General features: G+C 42.6%; 1 protein-coding gene across 11 annotated transcripts in view; it reads right to left on the bottom strand.

Moving 5' to 3' along the window:
• The window catches only part of STARD13 (StAR related lipid transfer domain containing 13), a 294,539-nt gene that overhangs the window by 7,030 nt on the left and 266,342 nt on the right, over positions 1-21,167 (bottom strand). For all 11 annotated transcript variants that reach the window (XM_068672945.1, XM_068672941.1, XM_068672944.1 and 8 more), the window contains 8 exons: positions 17,763-19,141; positions 16,179-16,352; positions 13,919-14,078; positions 8,567-8,765; positions 5,291-5,498; positions 4,314-4,428; positions 3,328-3,549; positions 957-1,174 (listed from right to left, as the gene is read on the bottom strand). In XM_068672945.1, the coding sequence (XP_068529046.1) occupies positions 957-1,174; positions 3,328-3,549; positions 4,314-4,428; positions 5,291-5,498; positions 8,567-8,765; positions 13,919-14,078; positions 16,179-16,352; positions 17,763-19,141 (2,675 nt within the window). The remainder of the gene's footprint in view (positions 1-956; positions 1,175-3,327; positions 3,550-4,313; positions 4,429-5,290; positions 5,499-8,566; positions 8,766-13,918; positions 14,079-16,178; positions 16,353-17,762; positions 19,142-21,167) is intronic.

Here is a 21,167-nt window from a genome sequence, read left to right on the forward strand (position 1 = left end):
TCTTGAAGAGAATGCTGAAGTTCATAAAAGGGATGTACTATTGAAATTATATTTTATTGGGTTCATCTTTTTCCTTCAATCTTTGTTCCCTCTAATGTAATTCTGACTCACTGGACTATTTCCATTGTCAAAACTGCTTAGTATTTGTCTGGCACATCATTTCAGTCAAAGAAAGCAGTGACCAAGAATGGGAAAGCACAAAATTATCCTGAAATAAGTAACTGTAGGACTGACCCTGCAAGTGAAATATGTCAGCAGCTCCACAATAGCCCCTAGCAAGCAAGGGGCCAGGATTTCAAAGGCAGGATGTACATGAGAGGAATTTTTTTGGTCTGCTCAGTATGTGCACATAGGGGCAGAACTGGGTCTGAATTTGGAATATTGATATATTGTGATACTTTTCTTTGAGAGATCTCATCCCCTGGAAAAGGCTCAGAACACAAATCTACTCTTCTGTTCATTTCCACGCTGTGATTTTTATGGGTTAGCATTTCTTGGGCTACAAAGTCTTCAACCTCAAATCTAAAATAACAACTTATATAGGGACCATATAAGAAGCTCTGCTTAAAAGCATCGCTATCTTCTTCACTGAACATTTGGCTCTTAAACATCAAACAGTCTCCAGAGAACAGCAGAAGCAGGGTAAAAAACAATTGGGTTCTGTTTGCACTGTTTTGACAACAAACAAAGCTAAGAGAACAGCAGCTATTATCAGGCATCTGTTCTAAGGAATAAATGATATTTATGGCCTCAGGAGTATGTGCTGCTCAAATTACATCAGAGAAAAGGTCACCATGCTCTAGGTGTACAATTTTAATTTCAAATAAATGCTGCTGCCCAGAAGTAGAGTTCTCAACGCACAATTTACAGATGCTAAGGCTGAGGTGAGATAAGAACAGATCTTCCTTGTCCGCAGTGCAGGAAGCAAAGGTACTGGAGAAGTGCCCTTAGCTTACCTTAGGACAACAAAATCCCGGACAGGATGAGGAGCCATGCTGTTCAAAACATACTGGTAAACTTCTGTCTGCTTGTCGAGGCTCTCAACCACCTTCCACTGCAAGAAGTCCTCATCCCAGAGGTGCCGTTCTCTCAGCACTCGGTTCAGGACAACTGACGGGGGGGCCTCCACTTCCACTGACGCCTTCCAAAGCCTCAGGGGGTTCCCATCCCCAACCTGGAGTAAAGCAAGCATAAAGAGCATAAAACCCCATGATTTATATGCAAATATTCAGCAGAGAGTAACAGGACAAAATCTTGATATGGGTATCCCACTTGAGCTTAAGATGAAGCTTAAGAGCATGCAAATTTCCCTGCTAATCATCGCTATTATTGCTATTGCTGCTTCTCTTCTGCATGTGAAAACATCTGCACACTAGTCCCGGATGGAAAATGAAGTGATAACCATACTTCTGCTCTCACAGCCACGTGTATCTGGACCAGTTCTCATTGTGCCAGCAGAGCTGCTGTACTATCTGTGGTGTGACAGATGCTGTTTCAACCTCAAGCATCCGAAGTGCAATGAATATGTGCGTGTAGGACTGAAAACAGATGAAAGGACAGACTGAAACACTGGTCTGAAACGAAGCCACCACCTTGGGCAGTGGCTGGGACTGAGGGCCAGCCTGCCTGGCTAATTAGTGGAAGAACGGAACTCGAAGGAGAAGAAAACATGTTGATTCACTTCTGTGTCAGATACACAGATGTTTCCTCCTCAAAATAGCTGCAAGGGATGTATTGGGAAAGCACCTTTCCAAGAAGGAACACACAAACTCTTTGCCAGATCTTACTAGCTCATGGCTCCTGTTACACCTCTACAGCATGCAGTAAGGGGAGTGGAAAGTGCTGGGTTATGTGTAAGATGAGTATCTTAAATTACACACGTACATTTCTGCATAATTTCAGGGTTGTTGTCTTTCAGGCAGCAAACAAATTATCTGGGTCTTGCAAGCCCTGCTTTCCTGGCATCTTCACATATGAATTCAAGTGCTCCAGAACCCCCCAGCACCTCTCACAGACACAGGATTTTGTCTCCAGAAACCCAGCTGCCACATCTCCCATTTTAAATTATTTTATGTTGTTATAACTCCTCCTCCCCGTAGCTGTCAGTTCTCCAGTCTTCTTGCCCCAAACTTAGGCTGCTCCCAGTCCCCTCTACAGTCTCCCATGTGCTTGATTCAATGCTTGTGCCCCATTCACTCCCTCCTCACTCCCACATCCTACTCCCACCTAAGCCCTGCCTCCTCAACCTCCTGCAGTGTCTCCCTGGAGGAGTCATGAACAGAAGCTGACTGTAAATCAGAATTGTATTTCTTTGTCCTAACAGAGGAATTGCACTTAACAGGGGAAATGATGACTCCTGTCCCCCCTACCACCTAGATCCCACACCCCTTCCAGTGGCTTTCACAGCATCACAGAGCCACAGAAGGGTTGAGGCTGGCAGGGCCCCCTGGAGGCCCCTGGTGCCCCCCCTGCCCAAGCAGGGACACCCAGAGCAGGCTGCCCAGGCCCACGTCCAGGCGGCTTTTGGAGCTCCCCAAGGAGGAGACCCCACAGCCTCTCTGGGCAGCCTGTGCCAGGGCTCCGTCACCCGCCCAGCACAGCAGTGCTGCCTGGTGCTCAGAGGGAGCCTCCTGGGTGCCCGGCTGTGCCCATGGCCTCTTGTCCTGGCACTGGGTACCACTGAGCAGAGCCTGGCTCCGGCCTCTCTGCACCCTCCCTTCAGGGATTTAGGGACATGGATGAGATCCCCCTGAGCCTCCTCTTCTCCAGGCTGAGCACTCCTGGCCTTCCTTGGCCTGCAGGTACCCTGCAGCATCTTCTGTCTGCAGCCGTCTGGCTTTCCCTGCAGGAGTGACCGAGACTGGAGCAGCTTGAGAAATTTCAATAAAGGCTGCAGTTATCAAAAATGCACTGGAAACAAGAACAAGACAATATGTAGTCTGAAGAGCTTTTTAATACCTTTCTTCTGACTGTGTGCTCTGAACTGCTGGCAAAGAACAGGCAACAGTCAGAAATTGTCTCTTCCAGTCAAAATCTTATCCCGGTAATGTTATATGTTAACTCCCACCCCTCTCTCCAATTGCATTGTTGGCTGTATCACTTCATCCATTTTTCTGAGACCTTAGGTTGTTTTGTGTGCCTCGTCCTGGTATCTCCCACTTGGATCACTATTACGTTACATTTTTAATGGGTTTTAGTGGTCTTTTAAAAAATCAGCTGCATCAGCAGACAGAAGGGTTTAGTCATGCAACAAGCCAGTGGGTCCCACAGGTAGAGTGTATTTCACTTTTGTGTGTTTACTGCCTCTTCCGTGTCTCCACAAATTACCTTTTTGTAGGCGAGTTCTGTGTTCTCCATACTGGAACAAGTGACCCATCCTTTGAATTTCTCTTTTGCTTCTTTCTGGAGATTCTGCATGAGACTTTCAAGGTACGTCTGGTAGCTCCCTCCTTCCTCATCTACTTGTTTCCCAAGTTCATCCAGGGTGGGAGAATGCACTTCTGCATCAATGTAGGAGTTTCGGGACTGGGTTACCATCTCGTGTGGGACCTGCGCCACGAAAGTGGGAAAAAGCACACAGGGAAAAACTCCTGCTGAGAACTTTTCCTTAAAGCAGTGCTTTCTAGGCTGATGGACCACTTAGCATCCAATTGCAACGAGCCGACAATCAGGGAAATGGTTACCTATTTCTGCCTTTTCTTATTACACAAGCTGAGAAATCAAGGCAATATAATGGAACAGTCAATGGGGCAGAATAGCACTACTCAGGCAGAACCACATTAGACTGATCAACTCTATGTCAATACAACTGCATCACTCCGCTTTGTGCTCTTGGGGAAGGGAGTTATAAGCATTACCTCTCCTATACCTGCAGTGAAAGTAGCTCAAGGAATGGCTGCATCTCCCTGCGTGATTTTAACTTTATTGCATAACACACAAAAAAATGTATCAGCTATTCTTCTTGAGATGGATTAGTCTTAATTGAGGCACTATAAGCTTTATAATAAAATGAAATGTTAAAACAGCAGATTTTGATTTTAATTAAACTAAAATTTCCTAATCCTGTAATTTGGGTTGAAAACTGCCACAGATAATTACTCTGCATTTTTAATAGTTGCACCTTCAACTGCTAGTAGGGAACAGTCATAAAGAAATGAGATAAATAAATTTTAGATGGAGCAGGTTTACAAATAAGTGAAGCACCATCAATCTCCGTGCTAATAGCAGATAGAAAATGTAAGCATGAACATAAATACTTCAAAGGATACTGCATTATGTGTCCATGAATAATGCTGTTTGAGTCTCTCACTCACCTCAAAAAGTTTGTTGCATTCCATTATCATGTGAGCAAGTCCCTGAGTAGCTGCCAGGTTTTCACTGAGGTCCTTCTGATCTGGCTTCCCTGTTGCATATTTTTTCTGTATTACTCTGTAATTGAATTCAGTGTCTCAGGTAAAAAGAGCTGAATCTTTTTAATATGAAAGCAAACATAGCTGCAGGATGTTCTTAACACCAGAGTGAAATGTCTATCTTTAACTCGTGTTTATCACAAAGATTGTTCAGACCACTGGGCCTTTTTTAAAAGAAAAATGTTTATCTAAAATATTACTGCAGCAAAGGTAAAAGCCGGAAAAAATCTCAGAAGGGACATCAAGCTGGGGCCACTTATGTTTAGTGGGGCCTATGCCCTGCTTAAGCTACACTCATCATGTTACACATCACCTTAACACGGCCTGAAATAAACTCTGTGATACAAGTGGGATCAGGATTTCCTGTTCTACAGTCCCACACTTGTCCTGCCTGTGCCTGGTGTTCCCTTAACAAGCGTCGCGCTTCATTTCTGCAAACACCCACTGGCTCTATCAAGGATACGGCTTTACACCTTGTAACATTCACTGAAAAAGGACATGTGAAAACTGTGCAAAACATGGTTAGTCCTTGACTTCAACCAGAGCAAAATCGGCCCCTTTTCCTTCTCAGAAGCCAACATTACTTATGCAAAACTCACTAGTGTGTCATTGAAATTTTGCATGAAAAGCCAGCACTTGCATATTCACACTGCACAGACAGAAACACCCTGCTGGGCTTGCGAAAACACCTTCTGTGCATATGCAAGTGTGCTGCTGGCTCTGCAGTATCGGCTTTCCCCTCTTGCTGAAGCCATGCCCTGCGTATCGTGTCGTGGAAAGCAGACACTTTGGAAAATGTTACCCTGTAGGCCTTTAGAAACACTGGAAGCATCCTCTCGTGTTAAGGACATGCCTATTTATAGTGCTAAGAAGAAACTTACCTTGGAGAGCTTTCCTTCTTCACGATGTTGAGATGGAAGAGGGAAGGGGCCAGACAAACAGCTATGTTCATAGGAGTCATCTGATTCTCCTCCACGGAGGTGACATCGCTCAGGAAGCACAGCAGGGTCTGCAAAACCTCCCGGTTCTCGTCTGACATCAGCATGATGGCAGCCTGCACCGCCTGCAGCCTCTGCTCCTTGGGGACGTCTGTGGAAAAGCAACAACATTCAGCAGGGTTAATTGCAGGATCAAATACAGAGCCTGGAAGACAACCGGCTAATTGTGTTGACTCTAACACCGAGATAGCTGGGTTAACTCTATCCTGTTAATAAGAATTCACACTTTGGGAATGGCTTTCTGAAGGGGCAGATGACGGGGGATGAAGGGGCGAAGACCAGCTGGCTGCTGGAAGGCTGTGATGTCTGCTCTTCCATCACACACAGATTGCCTAGCCAGCTGATGGCATTCCTCTGCTTGTTTCAAAAGGTGTTTCACAAGAAAAGTCTGAACTTCATTTAAAATTTGTGAAAGGAGCACCTACTCATATCCTTAATTGTTACTTTTCGGGTTTATTTTGTCCCTTGGGAAGACAGTTCACAAGTCTTAGAGAAGCTTCAGGAAAATACTTACGCTTGTGCCCTAAGCTGTAAGACACTTTCGTGAAAGCAGTAATGGATATGCTTAAATAGCATCTCAGACAGATTCATATCTAAAACTCCCGTACGTTTTCTCAGTTTGGATTTGGAGCCCTCCTCTGGGTAATACATACACTCAATATAATCAAAGAGAAGAACAACAAAAGCAGAATTACAGTACAGGGAACAGCCAGCTTTTAAGCTCTGCCTGTTAGCCTTGCACAAGCACTTTATTTTAAAAGCTTTTAAACGTGAGTGACAAAATGAACGCAGTGCAATGTTTTTGATTTTCAAGACGCGGCAAGGCCAGGTCTTTCTGAGAAGTCAGAGGAGCCTTTGCTAAATCTACGGAACTTGTCTTCATCCCACATACCCTCCTGGTACTCATCCATCTGTCCTGCTGTGCTGGCAGGTCTCATACATAGAGAAGACTGGCCAACCTTTCAAGCCACAGGTTTGTAAACAATAGGCGGTGGAGGGTTTTAGGAAAATGGAGAAAGTTTCATCAGTGCTAAGCCACATAGACTACAACACTAATCTTCTCATCCCCACTCCTCTGTTTTACAGGAAATCAAACCATTTGGGGTATATGAAAAAAGTCCTGGATATCTGAAAAAGATGTTCAGTAACTCCCAGAAAATCAGAAATCCCTTGCCAACAAACTAAGAGAGGAAAAAATCTCTTCTAACCTCACATTAATAATTTGTTAAACAGGATGAATGGGAAGAAAAAGTCCCAGCTACAGACTTATTTAATTGCAGACATTATGAAATACAATTGGTATCCCAGTAATTTTCAACATTCTTCTGTCAGTACCATCTAAAACAGAAAAACATATTTGTTGTTGTCCAAGTGGAAACAAACACTGCTACTTGTTTTTAATCCAAACATTGTTCTCCAGTGTCTACAAAAGCCCACTTTTTCCTTTTCCCACCTTGTTCTAAACAGACCCATGATCAAATATTTCCGAATATCCTTTTAAGCACTTGTGCAGTTCAAGAATATCTTTCCTAGCCTTTCTTTTTACTCCCACTAGTGTAAAAAGACTTCTTCAGACTTCCCACTGCAACTCCACATAGGGTCACAGAGTCAGTCCGGGCGCCTTTTTCCAGCATTTTTTGTTGGCTGGTAGCAATGTTGCACTGTTCAGCCTCTTGGCCATTGTGAATCCTAATGGCAGGCTCTGGACTTGGAAATGGGGATTCCTACGGACCCAGTAACACTGATGGCATTGAGATCTGCTGTATTTCTGTATCACTCCTACGCCAAGATAGGACTCTTCCAATTTTTGTCACACAATAGTTTAAAGGTGGTTCGTTTCCAAGGACATGTAAAACATGTCCTTCTAGCTGATGATCTTCTCCTTGGCCACTTCACTGACGGAAACGATTGTGATTGCCATTTTGTGAGCACCAAGGTTTTCTGTTGCTTGTCTGAAAAAGCTCACTGATGTATGTGCAGGCAGACATGTCCTGCAACCTGTGAGCAGGAAAGAAGAGGGCAAAATGATGCTCCAAGACTGGAGACCAACTATTTCAGGTCACGTGTGTCCCACAACATTCCATATGACAAAATCCACTGAATTTATTTGCAGTGCTCTCTCACACATGCAGGATCTCAGCACTTCTCTACCAGCTTAAAGACACCATGGTGTTAAATTAATTAGTGACTATGCACCACAGGCAGCTCTAACAGTAGAGGGAAGCACAGAAGTAACTTAGATACTTTAGCTTGGGACAATACAGTGTTTAAAATGTCTTTCTATTGTTAAAGCAGCTGAAACATCTGCAAGTGAAAAGAGTAGACATCTCTTTAGCACTTCAAATTATTTGGCTTAGGCTGGCTGGGTACGCCTGTTTGTATCTCCCAGAGTAATGACTGATAGGCCTTCATAATGGACATTCTCAGGAAATCTCTAATTCCTTTGGCTTTTCAGTGTTTTCTTCATTGTTTACTTCTCAGTTTGGACAAGAGATACACAGTCGTTTCCTGATTAACATGGATTCTCACCATTCTGATGCGTTTGAGTCTCAGGTTTTGCTGAAGACTGCTTATGCTGAGATGAAAAGAAGAAATCCTTGGCTTTTTGCTTTCTCTATGGTATCTTTACATAAAAGCTGAGGATGTAAATGAAGGTAGCTTGTTGCTTCCATGTACATTTTATTGACTATAATTAAAAGGCAAATAATCAAGTCACAGCAACGAAGAGGACTGCACAGCTGCATGTTCTCATGGTCAAGTACCTCTTCTTGCTGGAAAGACTAACTTGTATTTAGAGGTCTACATGAAATGGGCTCACAATTTAAAGAAGTGTGACAAAAATGGGAGTCTATTCACACTGTTTATATCTATGGCCTGTCTGTTCTTTTGGCATCTTTCTGATTGTAAGGTTAATATTTTCAACGCTTCTTAAGGTTTGAACACTGTCTTTGCATTAAAGTTCTTAGTATTTTAATGCTGAAGCCTTTAGGCAGTTCTGAAAATCTCTCAGCTATAGATGTGGAGCACAGAGAGGTTCTTTTATACATCTTGGAGGTGAGCAGGAAGAACCTCACTCAGTGTTAACACATCAAAATTTTTTACAATTTATGATTATAATAACTTCGAGTTGTTTATAGGAATAAAAATACTGCAACTCACATTGGTAGATGTGTAGAAAAGTCTCTCCCAGTTTACTTGTGAGGAGAGGTTCTGGCAAGTCCCGGAAAAATTGCTTTACCATGTCTGCCACATCATATGCTGACTGGTCTTCATAGCTGACATTTTCTGGGGAGCTCTCATTCATCTGACGCAGGGCCTGAATTCGGGACTTCACTCCAGATTTTCGAAACAGACCCACCTAGAAAGGTGCCATGTGGATTTGGGTATAAATACAATGTAACTTACAATATATATATATATGAAAAAAACAAACACGTTTTACAGGAGGTTTTGATTATGACCAAAGCTATGTTTGCTTATTTTACTTCTAGGCAAGGGCAAGAGGAACTCATGCAAATGTCACAGCCGTGACTTGCCTACAGTCTTGTATACAACTGATGGTGGGGTAGTAAGAGTTAATCACACTGCAACTCTTCATCAGATGGTAGACGGAGAGTTCAGAGTGCATGTGGTTAGTATGCTGCTGCTTGAACAGTATAAGCAAGATGCTTAGTTGATATAAATCAGTGTGGCTTGCTTGGCTTCGGTGACTGTCTGCTGATTTACTCCAGCTGAGAATCTGGTTCCTCATGTTTATTTGGGTATATATTTTGAAGACTAACAAGAAAACATTATGCTCGACTAAGTAATAAATGCTGTGGCAAAAGATTAGTACGTCCTGGTAGAGCTTTCAAATCAAGACCAAATCTATTTTTTCCCCTTCCTGCTCCCTGCTTCCCCCAGATTCCACTGTAAACCCCAGTTTGAAAGCAGAGGCCGCAGAGGGATTATTTGTGCAGTGTCACTAAGATACTTTTTTATCTTGTTTGCTTTCAATTCTAGAGGAAGTGGTAATTCTTAAAATGAGGCCTGTGAGTGCCTTCACAGCAGTGCTGCCCTGCCACAGAAGTTCTCACAAATGGAATTCCCCTGGGGTGAATTCCTGAGCCTCAACCACATTATCTATTCCCAAGTGAGTTTCCAGGCTTTCATTTGGGAAATGTTAGCACTGTTTGCCCACAGTTTTGCAGGGGAAAAGGTGAACTGTTGAGAAAGATCTATAAAAAGGCACATTTCAGTGTCCACTGTCTTGCTCTTCAGCCTTCTGCACACCAAGAAAAAAGTATAAAGGCAGCAAAATGTGCCCTCCATCCTGAGCTGCCTCTCTAGAACATTTCAATTGTAAGATATTTAGGACTTTTGTTAACTCGTCCATTAGTAACAGAGATGACATGAATCACATACTATGCAGCTCTGGGAGGGGATGTATTTGTCTATACGGAGATGAGCTCCTATGCCAGACTGCAAGCAGTGGCAGTGAGCTGCTTCTCTTCTATGACTTATTATTCATATTTAGGAATTACAGAAGTGGAACTTGCCCTTTGTACATGCTGGCATATTGTATTTCTGTTCACAGGTGAAGCTCTCCTTAGTTTTGACAAAAGAATACAAGAAATACAAGAAAGAGCATCTGTCTCTTTTCGTTTGTCCCTTTCCCTTCTTCCTTTCAAATCCCTTTTCCTCTTAGAAATGTGTGCTGAAGACACAGAAGGACACATGCTAATTCTATCCAAATAATACAGTTTTGGTATGTGGTAGATAAATGGTGAGAGCAAAAGCTCAGTTCACTGATTTTGATGGAAAGAGTCCTTGCTGGTATAAAGAATCTTTTAAAAACTTCCAGCTAAGTCTGATGTGAGAGGTCAGACATCAGATCTCACCAGCACAATCTCCTGCTCTGCTACTGCACATCGTTTTGCTACTCTCAATCTCTGTTTTGTTTCATTATATTTATCTGAACTCTTTTTTTTTTTTTTTTGGGGGGGGGGGGGTGGGGTGAATTCACAATTAATAGAAAGAGGACAGTTTTATGCTTGATAGAAAGAGATGTTTTAGATCTGTTTTCTGATACTACAGATTTTCTCTAAATAAAATGGGACTATAAATCCAGTGATTTTTCAGAGATTAGTTTGGCCCATCTCTTTATTATCCACATGCTGTGGATCATCTACCCTGCAAGCAGCCCTGTGATGCATAGCGGAAATAAAGATGCAGTTGACAAAGGCAAAGCAGTTTCTATTTCAGAAGCTGAAACTGAATAACATAGTCCACAAATAAAGGTAATGCTCCTCACATGTCAGACATTTCAGTGTCAGGACCCAGACCTTATAATGATGTAAAGCAACCTCAACTTTACTAAGTGCAGAAGCTCTGATGCCTCTTCTGGACTCTAGACTGCCTTCTGCAACGCACAGAATGGACATTGATGCTGGAAAGACTGGATGCTGCTTAGACCTCTGGCCGGGCATTAGGAGACTTTGAATTAAATGGGAACAAAGGAAGTGACTGTAAAGCAGAGAAGCTGTATTGCCTGGAGCTTTTTGGCCTAGAAAGGTTTTTGGTGGAAAGATATTTTAAATTATCCTGATCTGTACTTTTCCTTCTTCACTGTCTATTCGGTATTTTCTCAATTCCACCCTGAGTTGAAACTCAAGCTGAGCTGAAATGACCCTTCGTGTAGCTCTGATGCTTCCCAGCAACTAAGCCCTCCTTCTTGGCACAGATACTTGTTTGAGACTGCCCATGGACACTCCTTTTGACTGTCTCAAATCTCTTATGAGCTTTTTTCCTTCTCTTTGGTTTTACTCTCCCTTCCCTATTTTCTCCTCCTCTCCTTACTCTTTCTTCCTATTGCTCTGCTACTTTTCTGACTAGTCCGTCTTTATCTCCCCATCTCCTTTCCTCATACTTAGGCACTTTTCTCCTCTTCCATCTCCATCGCATCACTGATTCCAGGCTTGCAGCATAACTTTTCTTCTTACACTGGGTTTCCCAGCTCAAACCCAGATTACCCCATTGATTACCAGGAATGTTAGCTATAAAATATATATTTTTTTCTAATTGTCTCTATGCATATTCCACTTCCAACCCCTATAAGTACATTTTCAACAAGTTATTCCTCCCACCCCTTGATTCCCACGCTACATTACAGTTAGTACAACTCATCTCACCTCACTTTCAACACCCAAGGAATTAGCTGTCAAGGTCTGACCGCTACAAGGTCTCTGTACAGTCAACAGAGAAAAATGATAAGAAGGGCCTATGTCTTTCCCCGACTGTAAAAGGAAACAGCTGTGTTTCACAGCTGCTAGACATTTAATTTTCAGACTTCCATTTTGGGGAACACGACTGTCACCCAACATCACATGGCACATACAGAACAATCGAGTGATCAGAAGCAGCCAGCATGTGTTTATAAAAGGCAGGTCCTGCCTGACTAACCTGATCTTCTGTGACAAGATGATCTGCCTAGTAGATGGAGGAAGGCCATGGATGTTGTTTACGTCAACTTTAGTAAAGTGTTTTATGACATTTCCCACAGTATTCTCCTGGAGAAATTGGCTGCTCATGGCTTGGATAGAAGTACAGTTTGCTGGGGAGGGCCTGGCTCAGAGTCACAGTAAATGGAGTTCGATCCAGCTGGTGGCCAGTCACTAGCGGTATTCCTCAGGGTTTGGTATTGAGACCAGTTTTGCTTAACAGTTTTATCAACAATCTGGAACACAGAACTGAGTGCACCCTTAGTAGGTACAGACAATACCAAGTGAGGTGGGACTGTTGATCTGCTTGAGGGTAGGGAGGCTCTGCAGAGAGATCTGGATAGGCTGGACTGATGGGCCAAGCCCAATTGCAAGATGTTCAACAAGGCCAAGTGCCAGCATCTGTGCTTGGGTCAAAACAAGCCTGTGCAGAAGTGTAGGCTTGGAGAAGAATGGCTGGGAAGTTGTCTGGTAGAAAAGGACTTGGGAGTGCTGGTTGGCAGCCATCTAAACATGAGCCATCAGTGTGCCCAGGTGGCTAAGAAGGACAGTGGCATACTGGCCAGCACCAAAACTAGTGTGGCCAGCAGGACTAGGGAAGTGATTGTCCACAGTATGTGGCACTGATGAGAGTGTGCCTTGAATACTGAGTTCAGTTTTGGGCTCCTCACTACGAGAACAATAGTGACCTGCTTGTGCAGGGAAGAGCAATGAAGCTGGTGAAGGAACTAGAAAACAAGACTTATGAGGAGCAGCAGTGGGAACTGGGGTTGTTTAGTCTGCAGAAGAGGAAACTGAGGGGAGACCTCATCGCTCTCTACAGTTACCTGCCAGGAGGTTGCAGTGAGGTAGGTGTTGATCTCTTCTCAAGTGCCAAGTGATAGGATGTGAGCAAATGGCCTCAAGTTGCACAAAGGGAGGTTTAGAATATATAGGAAGAGTTTATTCATGGAGAGGGTAGTCAAGCATGGGAATGGTCCACCCAGAAGAAGTGGTGATGTCCCTGTTCCTGGAGGTATTTAAGAGATGTGTGGAGGTAGCAGTAAGGAACATGGTTTAGTGATGGGACTAAGTAGGCAGATTGATGGTTGGACTTGATGATGTTGAAGGTCTTTCAATAGCTTGAATAGCAACCAGAATATGGATCAGAAATTGAAAGATTCAGAACTGACCACTTAAACCCTTTCTGTGTGTTCAGAGCTGCGAAAGCAACAAAGCCTGCTGAATAAAATGCTGCTTCCCCCTTTCAAACTTACAACTATCTAAAATCATTTATGGAAGCAGTTATATGCCATGATGTTAATAATAATAGAGAAATGAACCCAGTGAGCCAGGGGGTTCTTCCAGTTCTTTGTTCAGCGTCCTTAGGGGAAGAAAGTAAAAAATATGACAGCCCTGCTCATAATTAAAGGGATGAAAACACCTGAAATGCTTGGAGCATGCGGGTTCCCCAACTGGCTTGTTGCAGATAGGAACGCTATAAAAGGAAACGTACCGTAATGGCTTTGGCATTGAACCCCTGCTGACCCAACTCTATCTGGATACATCTGACTTTGTCAACAGAATGCTTGGAATATTTTGCTGAGTTTGCTCTCTGTTCTTGGACTTTTGTTTCTTTGCTAAGTAAATAAAACTTTTTGTACTATATCTTGTGAAATGGTGACTGCATTTAACTCTTAGTGGCGATAGTTAACCATAAGCTTACGGGTAGAAGCTGGGAATCCTGAATTCTTCTCAGGACTGACTCAATAGACAGGAAGATCCCACACCATTCCTTGAAGTAGGCTGTTATGTATGAATCAGCAAGACTGTTATGTCTATAAGAATTCAACTAACTAGCTCAATACAAGTCTTCAAATGACAAACAATCAGTATTGGCATCAGGTATCAAATCACTGGAGGAAATCTGGGCCCAACATGAGATAAAAGACCCTTCAAACAATTCTGGTGCTAGGTACAAAAAGGTCCACCATTGTTTGCTTAGTGTGTCTTTACAGAAAAATCAACCATGTCCCTGGAGTAAAGTTCATACCTGATCTAAACAGTTGCTCCGTAAGTAACGTAGTGCTTGCTGTATGCTCTGGGGAAGCGGCTGTCCTGTTCTCTGGACATGAACTATCAGGGGCACACCAAAGACATTCTTGTCCTTGTAGTCAGGTACTTTCATTCGCTTCATGAACTTTGGCACAGACCTGAAAATTAATATGAACAGAGTACATGAAAATATCGGAGTATTTACAGAACCTTTTTGAGTAACACCGTGAGCAGAAACTGGTAACTGGGACCATCTCCTATTCAATAAAGATAGTCAAATAATGTTTAATGGGCAATATACAGACACTTTACAGTCTGTGTAACTGATGAATTTCTTGATAACTTTTACAGGTAGATGGCCTCTGTCTCCAAGATATACCATGACAATCTGCTCTAAGAAAAAACATTTAATGTGCCGTTGTCATTCAGCTGAAGACAACACAGTTTAAACCATGGACTCATTATAAAAGGCCTCCTTTATTAAGGATTCAAAGGAATTGCACAGCAAAGCATACTGGAGAGAATATCTGAAAGAAAAGGAAGTTCAGTCCTCTAACACGTACAATGATTTTTTATACCATCAGTTATGTGATTTAGCATTTCTGTTGCCTAACAATTTACAGTAATGAATGATGGTGAGAAATCCCTATGTGCCAGTTGCATCCCTGGTGTCATGCAGTCAATTCTAGTCAAGTTACTTAAGTGAAGCTGTTAAGCTTGCTTTCTTCTTTAAATGATGGTGAAAATGGGAAGAAACTGGATTCCCTCTGTGGGAGTCATGACTACAGTGGAATTCAAAACAACAGAGGATGAATATGACCTGAATATGACAAAGATTTTCTCTTCTGTGTGGGAAGGAGATAAAACTTGGATTAAATGACCTACTGAAGGAGTACAGCATAAAGATTTACAGCTATTTAGAGTCCCACTGCTTATAAATCCTTAGAGACTGATTATACAAACTGAAGAAATATTTGTCAGGAGGGAAAACCTCTGTACAAACAGCAGGATCTAGATTTTGCTGTATTCTAATCTGCCTGTTTGGAGTTGCTTAAGGTGAGACTCATTTCAGCACAGACATGCTGACAGCTAGCCAGAGGGAACTGCACCGAAAGAGAACTGCAAACTGGAGGCTCATCTTACTGAATTTTATCTCTTTGAAGGAGATTTAGAAAGACTTAGCAGTCCTGACTGCTTCTCTACTCACTGTGGAGCGTGGTCACCCACCTTTGAAGGGTGACCCAAATCTCAAGTCTTGCACAGAATAAATTGCCTTTGGAGTTGCCTGCCTTCTGTCACTGACCACAAAGACAGCAGACCTGACATGCTCAGATGAGACTTATAACTCTTTGGAATGCCTTATGTTAGTGAGGTGGATCTCACAAGTAGCCCCTCGTATCTATTTTTCCATTTCTGAAGGTAATCTTGTCTTATCTAGCCCACAACAGATTTAGAAGAATTTTGGTGAAGTGCTTTGAATGTGAAAGTCCCAATGTAAATGTCAAGTCATATTATTTTTGGACTCGGCATCTGTGTATTAGGGAAATTTTCTGTTATCCTTTTGTTATTTCCCAGATACTTACAATCTTTTTATCTATGTCCGTTTCCATTCCAGGCTACCTCAGCCTATGTGGCCCATGAGGGTTAGTATGCTATTAAACATGCAGATTACTGTAGCTGGTTGCATATAAAGGGGCTGCATTGCCGGTACTCATGTCCACCTGCCCTTGACCCCACTGTCTGAGTGACCAGGTAGGTGTTACAGCTCTTACAGCTGCGAGCTGCTGTTAATGCAAGGCCAGACCTAGGGTAAAGGTTGCATCTTTCAATCTGCAGAGAAAATTCCTGTAACTGTTCTAACTTCTTTTAAATCACAAACAAAACAATATCAAATACAAGAAATATTATCAGCAGCTGTTTCTTTTTGAATCACAAAATGAATTTTGGGGAAGACTTATTGTAAACACTTCCTCCTTTTAATCACTCTCTCCTACTCCTGTTTATTTTTCTGGAACTCGAGTGTTGTTAGAGGCTGGGGTTGACTCTGTTCGAGCACAGGAATGAAGTCACATCTCCAGGATCTATTTCTGCCACTGACTCACAAGGCAGCAACAGATTAAAAGGTACAGTTTCAAATTCTAGTGAAAGTCAATCGCTGCTCTGAACTGTATTAATTAAATCTTCGATCAAAATAATAGAATTGGAAAAAAACATTTCCTCCTAATGATATCTCTTTTCCAATTAGTGATGGTACTCACCAGGTCCAGCCATGTTTGTTTGACATGGAGTACTTTTCCATGATGGCTGTAAGACGAAGAAGAGAAAATTTCTGCAGTAGATTCAGCTGGCCTGCTGACTGGTTACTGATGTGAAGTGATGCGATGGAGTGGCTCAGACGATGAGAGATTTGGAAACTATGCCATCGTAATCGCCTTTAGCAAAAAAATAGACAATAGAAAGAAAGACAACTGCTTTAATTGGGCAGAAAAGGATGGTATACTGTGAGATAGAGCAATATGCAAAACATACATAAACATACACACATTATGGCTCATGGCATGTTGACTAAAAGAAAATATAGCTTGGAGGCTCAATTTGCTCAATCTCTTAATTTTGGAAATGATCAAGCTTTGATTTTTTTTATGTTAGTTTCCCAAGTGGGTGTTGGTCCAACACCTGTACTCAAGGAAGCAGCATGGCCTGTTATGCCCATTAGCCTACACACTTCCAACAGGATGTGTGAGATCCAGATTAAAATGACTCAGAAATGGGATTTGATGTGTGGTCCCTCAGCTCCCAGGAGACTAGCCTGACCATCAAAGTAACTGAAGATAAAATTCTCAAAATAGCTCTATTATTAAATACTGAAAGATTTTTAGAGAAGGGGTTGAACCCTGTTTCTCCTAGGTGAGACCCATAACCACCAAGCTATTGAGACATTCACATCTTCTCTTTATCCCAGCACACTTTCTCTATATACTGCATATATTGGAAAAAACTCATTTCAGTTTCTTGTTTTGCTAAACAAGAGTTGTGGCTCAAATCCTACAAACTTTGGCACTGTTTATTTACTTAGTATTTTGCCTGAGTTCACTTGCTTGTGATGGTGGTGAGCAAGCGTGATCAGCAGCAAACCATGGCATGGAAGAATTCTCTGTAAGGATCCCTGACTGATCAGAAAGAAACAAATATTTTCTCACTGCTTCCGCACACAAAAACCCACCCTGCAAACAGCTGTATGTATCCACAGACCTTTACTCACAGCCATGCTCCTCTGACTTAAGAGGAACTCATCCCTCTTAACTCATAATGGGTCTCCCAGCTGTTAACCAAATCCTGCTTTTTATTTTTATTAACAGGTTAATTGTATACTATCATATCAACTAGATGTGTAAGGGACTGGGGCAGGGTAGAGACATTCTCTTTGAGAACAGAAAGACACATTTTTAAAGCAGACTAGGGCATACAAACTGTGCATGAGGCTACTGACACATACACACTGGGGTAAATAATTTCAAAGAACCAATTGAAAATAGATTCCACAATATATACAGTGTCCTATTATTTAATTGGATATTATGGATGAAGAGAGAAAAAAAATGTCTTAGTTTGTTCTATTACACTCATTCTCCACTGTTTTCACATAAGAGTTTCCAAAGCAGGATGTCTCTTCTAAGTCCCACACTTTCTCTGGGAAGTCCCCTTTCACACACAGGATGAGTACAGCTGTAATGATGTCAGCCTTGTGACTCCCAGACTGAGTCTGCTTCTGCTTCACTTCAGTCTATTCTGTTTTTAATGGAAGAGGAACGATGGATTTGCATACATATCTTGCTACCTACCTGCTTGGCCTTGTGAGAGATGCTCCCACCCCAGAGTCTCTCCTGTCCCTAACACCAGTGGCCTCTGATTCGTTCAGGGATGTTCCATCTCTGTCCATGTCACTTGGCGTGGTCCGGCCATCAGAGACAGAGTTTCCTTCAAAATCAAGTGTGATCTGCGTGGGAGACTGGAAAGGCAACGATGGAGATTCCCTGACCCGATCATCATCAACCGGCAGACCTGGCAACACATTCTTTGACCAACCATCTACTACCTCCTGGAGTCCATTGACATGTTGCAAAATGTCATCTAAATGAGGAAAAAGGACATCTTTCTCTAAGTCCAGAAGGTCCCCAGTACTAGCATACAAGTGGGAACCTGGCACATTGTCATAAATACTAATTCTGCTCTCTTTAGGGCAGCAGGCCATCAATCCGGATTCTTTTGGAGTAGAGCAGTTCTGTTTTCCCAAAGAGATGCTGCCCGTCCTCCAGTTTACACCATTACTGGTGTCTGTAGGTGAGAGGCTTTCAATGGAAAGTGCCTTTGGGAAGGTCCCTGGTTTGTGGTCCTTGGGAATATGCACAACCAAGTTCTCTTGGGAATGAAATTCATTTTTGCGGTTTTGGTCCACCACTTGTCGTAAGGCTGCTCCTGACAGAACATCTATGTCCTCCAGGTACATCCCACCTCTCTTGTTTGCTTCATGACATTTGCGCTCCTTCAAACACGGTGTGCTCACCCCACTGCTGCTGTTTTCGGACTGACTGCTTTCACTGCTGGATTTGGCAGAAAACGAAAGTCCTCTTTTGCCTGAATCTTGTCCCATGTTTTGGAGATCACCATTGATGATCTGTACACAGTGCATGTCTTTCAAGGACTTTGGCTCATGCTGAAGAATCGGTCCACTTATTTCTAAAGGACCCGTTCTTCCAGAGCCTTTTAGCTTTCCATGCACACCTTTTGCTTTTAGTGTCTCCATGCGTTTTAGAAAGGTTTTTGCTCTGGTTCGTGTCGGTTTCTCATTCTTCAGGTTGTCCTTGGGGAACAGGACAGTGCTTACTGCTGTGGAGTCCAACAGCTGTGTGCTTTCTACATCATGCTGGCCAGAGCAGTCGCAGGTCTCCCTGGCAGCACTGCTGATGCCGGATTGACTCCTGTTGTCACTTCCCCCACTGCTCTCACTGTGAATAGATGAGACCTCAGGTTCACTCAGATCTGTAAGGACACTCTCGCTGCTCGTTGTATTTTTCATTTTAATGTCCCCTGAAGATCCATGTCTGTCTGATCGGTGAAGCAAAACATCAATGTCGTCCACTCGAGACCATCGTCTGCTAGTTCTTTGGAAAGTCCATTTATTACTGATAGCACAGAGGTCTTCTTCATCTGAATCTTCACTCTGGAAAATAGCAAGTGGCATACATTAAAAGCAGGTGCCTTGACTTGTTATTTGAATTAATGCGACTGCTGCTCCATGTGAGCAAGAAATGGCAAAGTCTCCTTGAACTTAGTCTCATGAAAGATCAGCTATCAGTCCTTTCATAACAGCCTCTTTTATTTAATTGTAAAGACTGCAGCGAGCATCTTAATGAGTAAGGAATAAAAGCCTGCTCATTGTTAGGGAGATCATGAGTCCTATCAGTGCCTCTTGGCTTCTGTGGGGTGGTTTGTCTATGCCCTAAGCTGCGTAGGACTGATGCTCATAGTGACAGCATAGAAAAAAAACAACAAAACAAACAGGTTTTGAAAGGTCAAAGTATAGAAAAAACCTGACGTACAGGGACAGTGTTAAGATATATACAGTACAGACTGGGCAGTAGCTGGGTACTACAGCTACATGGGCCATTCAAGAACCCAAGTCAGCGAATATCCAATGCTGAACTTATTTTTGCAGTGAGAACTAAGTGCACATTTGCAATAATCTTCACAGATAGGTGAATCCAACAAAATTCATGTTTCAAAAACATAACTTCAGATAAATAGCCACTTAAAAATAAAATAACAGTAAGGAATAATACTTGGAGGTATTATTGGTCAGGGTGAGTCTGAGGGCAGGTGTGGGGATGCAGAGCACCAAGGCTCAGTCCTGAATGGGGCAGTGCCCACCACTGAGATGAATCTTCTTAGAGTGCCAGCCTTTGCCACCAGAGGCATCCCAAACATGATGACCCACTCCCTACACGAAGCTTTTTACCTTCCCCCATCTTTCCTAAGGCAGCAGCAGCCCCACAGCTCTCCCTGGTCTCATCTGGACCCCAGCCCTCAGCCTTGGGCATGCAGAATTGTGCTTATGCTTTGGCAGCTCCAGGAGCTAATCTTCAATGCAGACAACATGCATCTTGAAAAAAAATTGGATGAAATAGCTCTCCCCATGACATTTTTCTCGTCTGTTTGCCCAGACAAAAAAGAGACATCTTCAGCATAAAGCACACAGTGTCAAACTCGCTGTTTTCTGAGGATGTGAAGCCTGCAGCTGCTAATGAGTATCCTTTCCTTGACTTTCAACCGGGTTTTTACTGCATTATTTTTGTACATTTGTTTTAGAGCAGAACAAACTAACTTCACCTACATGACATCCAAACAGCTCTTCACATTCTTGGAAGCAGTATGAAGGCAGTAAAATATGACAGGCTGTCAGACTAAAATGAGGTGCTAAACCAGAAAGACTATTTTGGGACTGGAAAAATTCTCATTTTAAAAGTCTATTATTAGAAGTATTTTTCTATGAAGTTTTGATGGTAAAGTTATCTCCCATCTCTGACTAGATCTCTACTGGCCTGTCTAATTGAAAAATGTAAAACAAATTTTACCAGAACCCCTAAATCTGAAATAATGTGAAACCTCAGGAGATAGAGATGGGGATCAGCAGTGTGCCAGGCCTCCCTCTTGCCATAAGCTTTTCCCAGTTTATCACTTCAAGTCAGCCAGATGTTTTAGATCGTGTCCAAGCTATAAAATAAAATACAGCTATGAAATTTTGGGGTTAGTCATTCCTGTTTTATCTGTTAATGTCGAGGTGTGCAGTGCTCCTGCAGCTGGTGTTAGTTCATGGGAAAGAACGGATATCTTAGTTCTGCTGCTAGCTGGAGAGAAAAATTAAGCAGCTAGTGAAGCATTAAGAAAGGGGCTGGAAAAGGCTAACACTACTTTGACCATTTTGTCTGCAGGGAAGAAATGGAGTATCTGCCAGCTCTACCTTGATTTCAGCTTGGCAGTTTGCTGTACGTGTATAAGGAGTGGTCGACGGCACTGAAGAGATTCAGGCTCTTCAAAATCCATATTGTGGTCTTTGTAGTGCCACAAAGTAGATATTTTAAAAACTGCAAGGGATGTACTTTAAAATATTTAGTGGTGGTAATTATATCTACAAAGCACATCACTGCTGAAGTTTTCATGGCACCAACGAATAGGATAAAAAAAATATT

The sequence above is a fragment of the Anas acuta genome, chromosome 1, assembly GCF_963932015.1.
Source record: "Anas acuta chromosome 1, bAnaAcu1.1, whole genome shotgun sequence".
NCBI classification, from domain to species: Eukaryota; Metazoa; Chordata; class Aves; order Anseriformes; family Anatidae; genus Anas; species Anas acuta.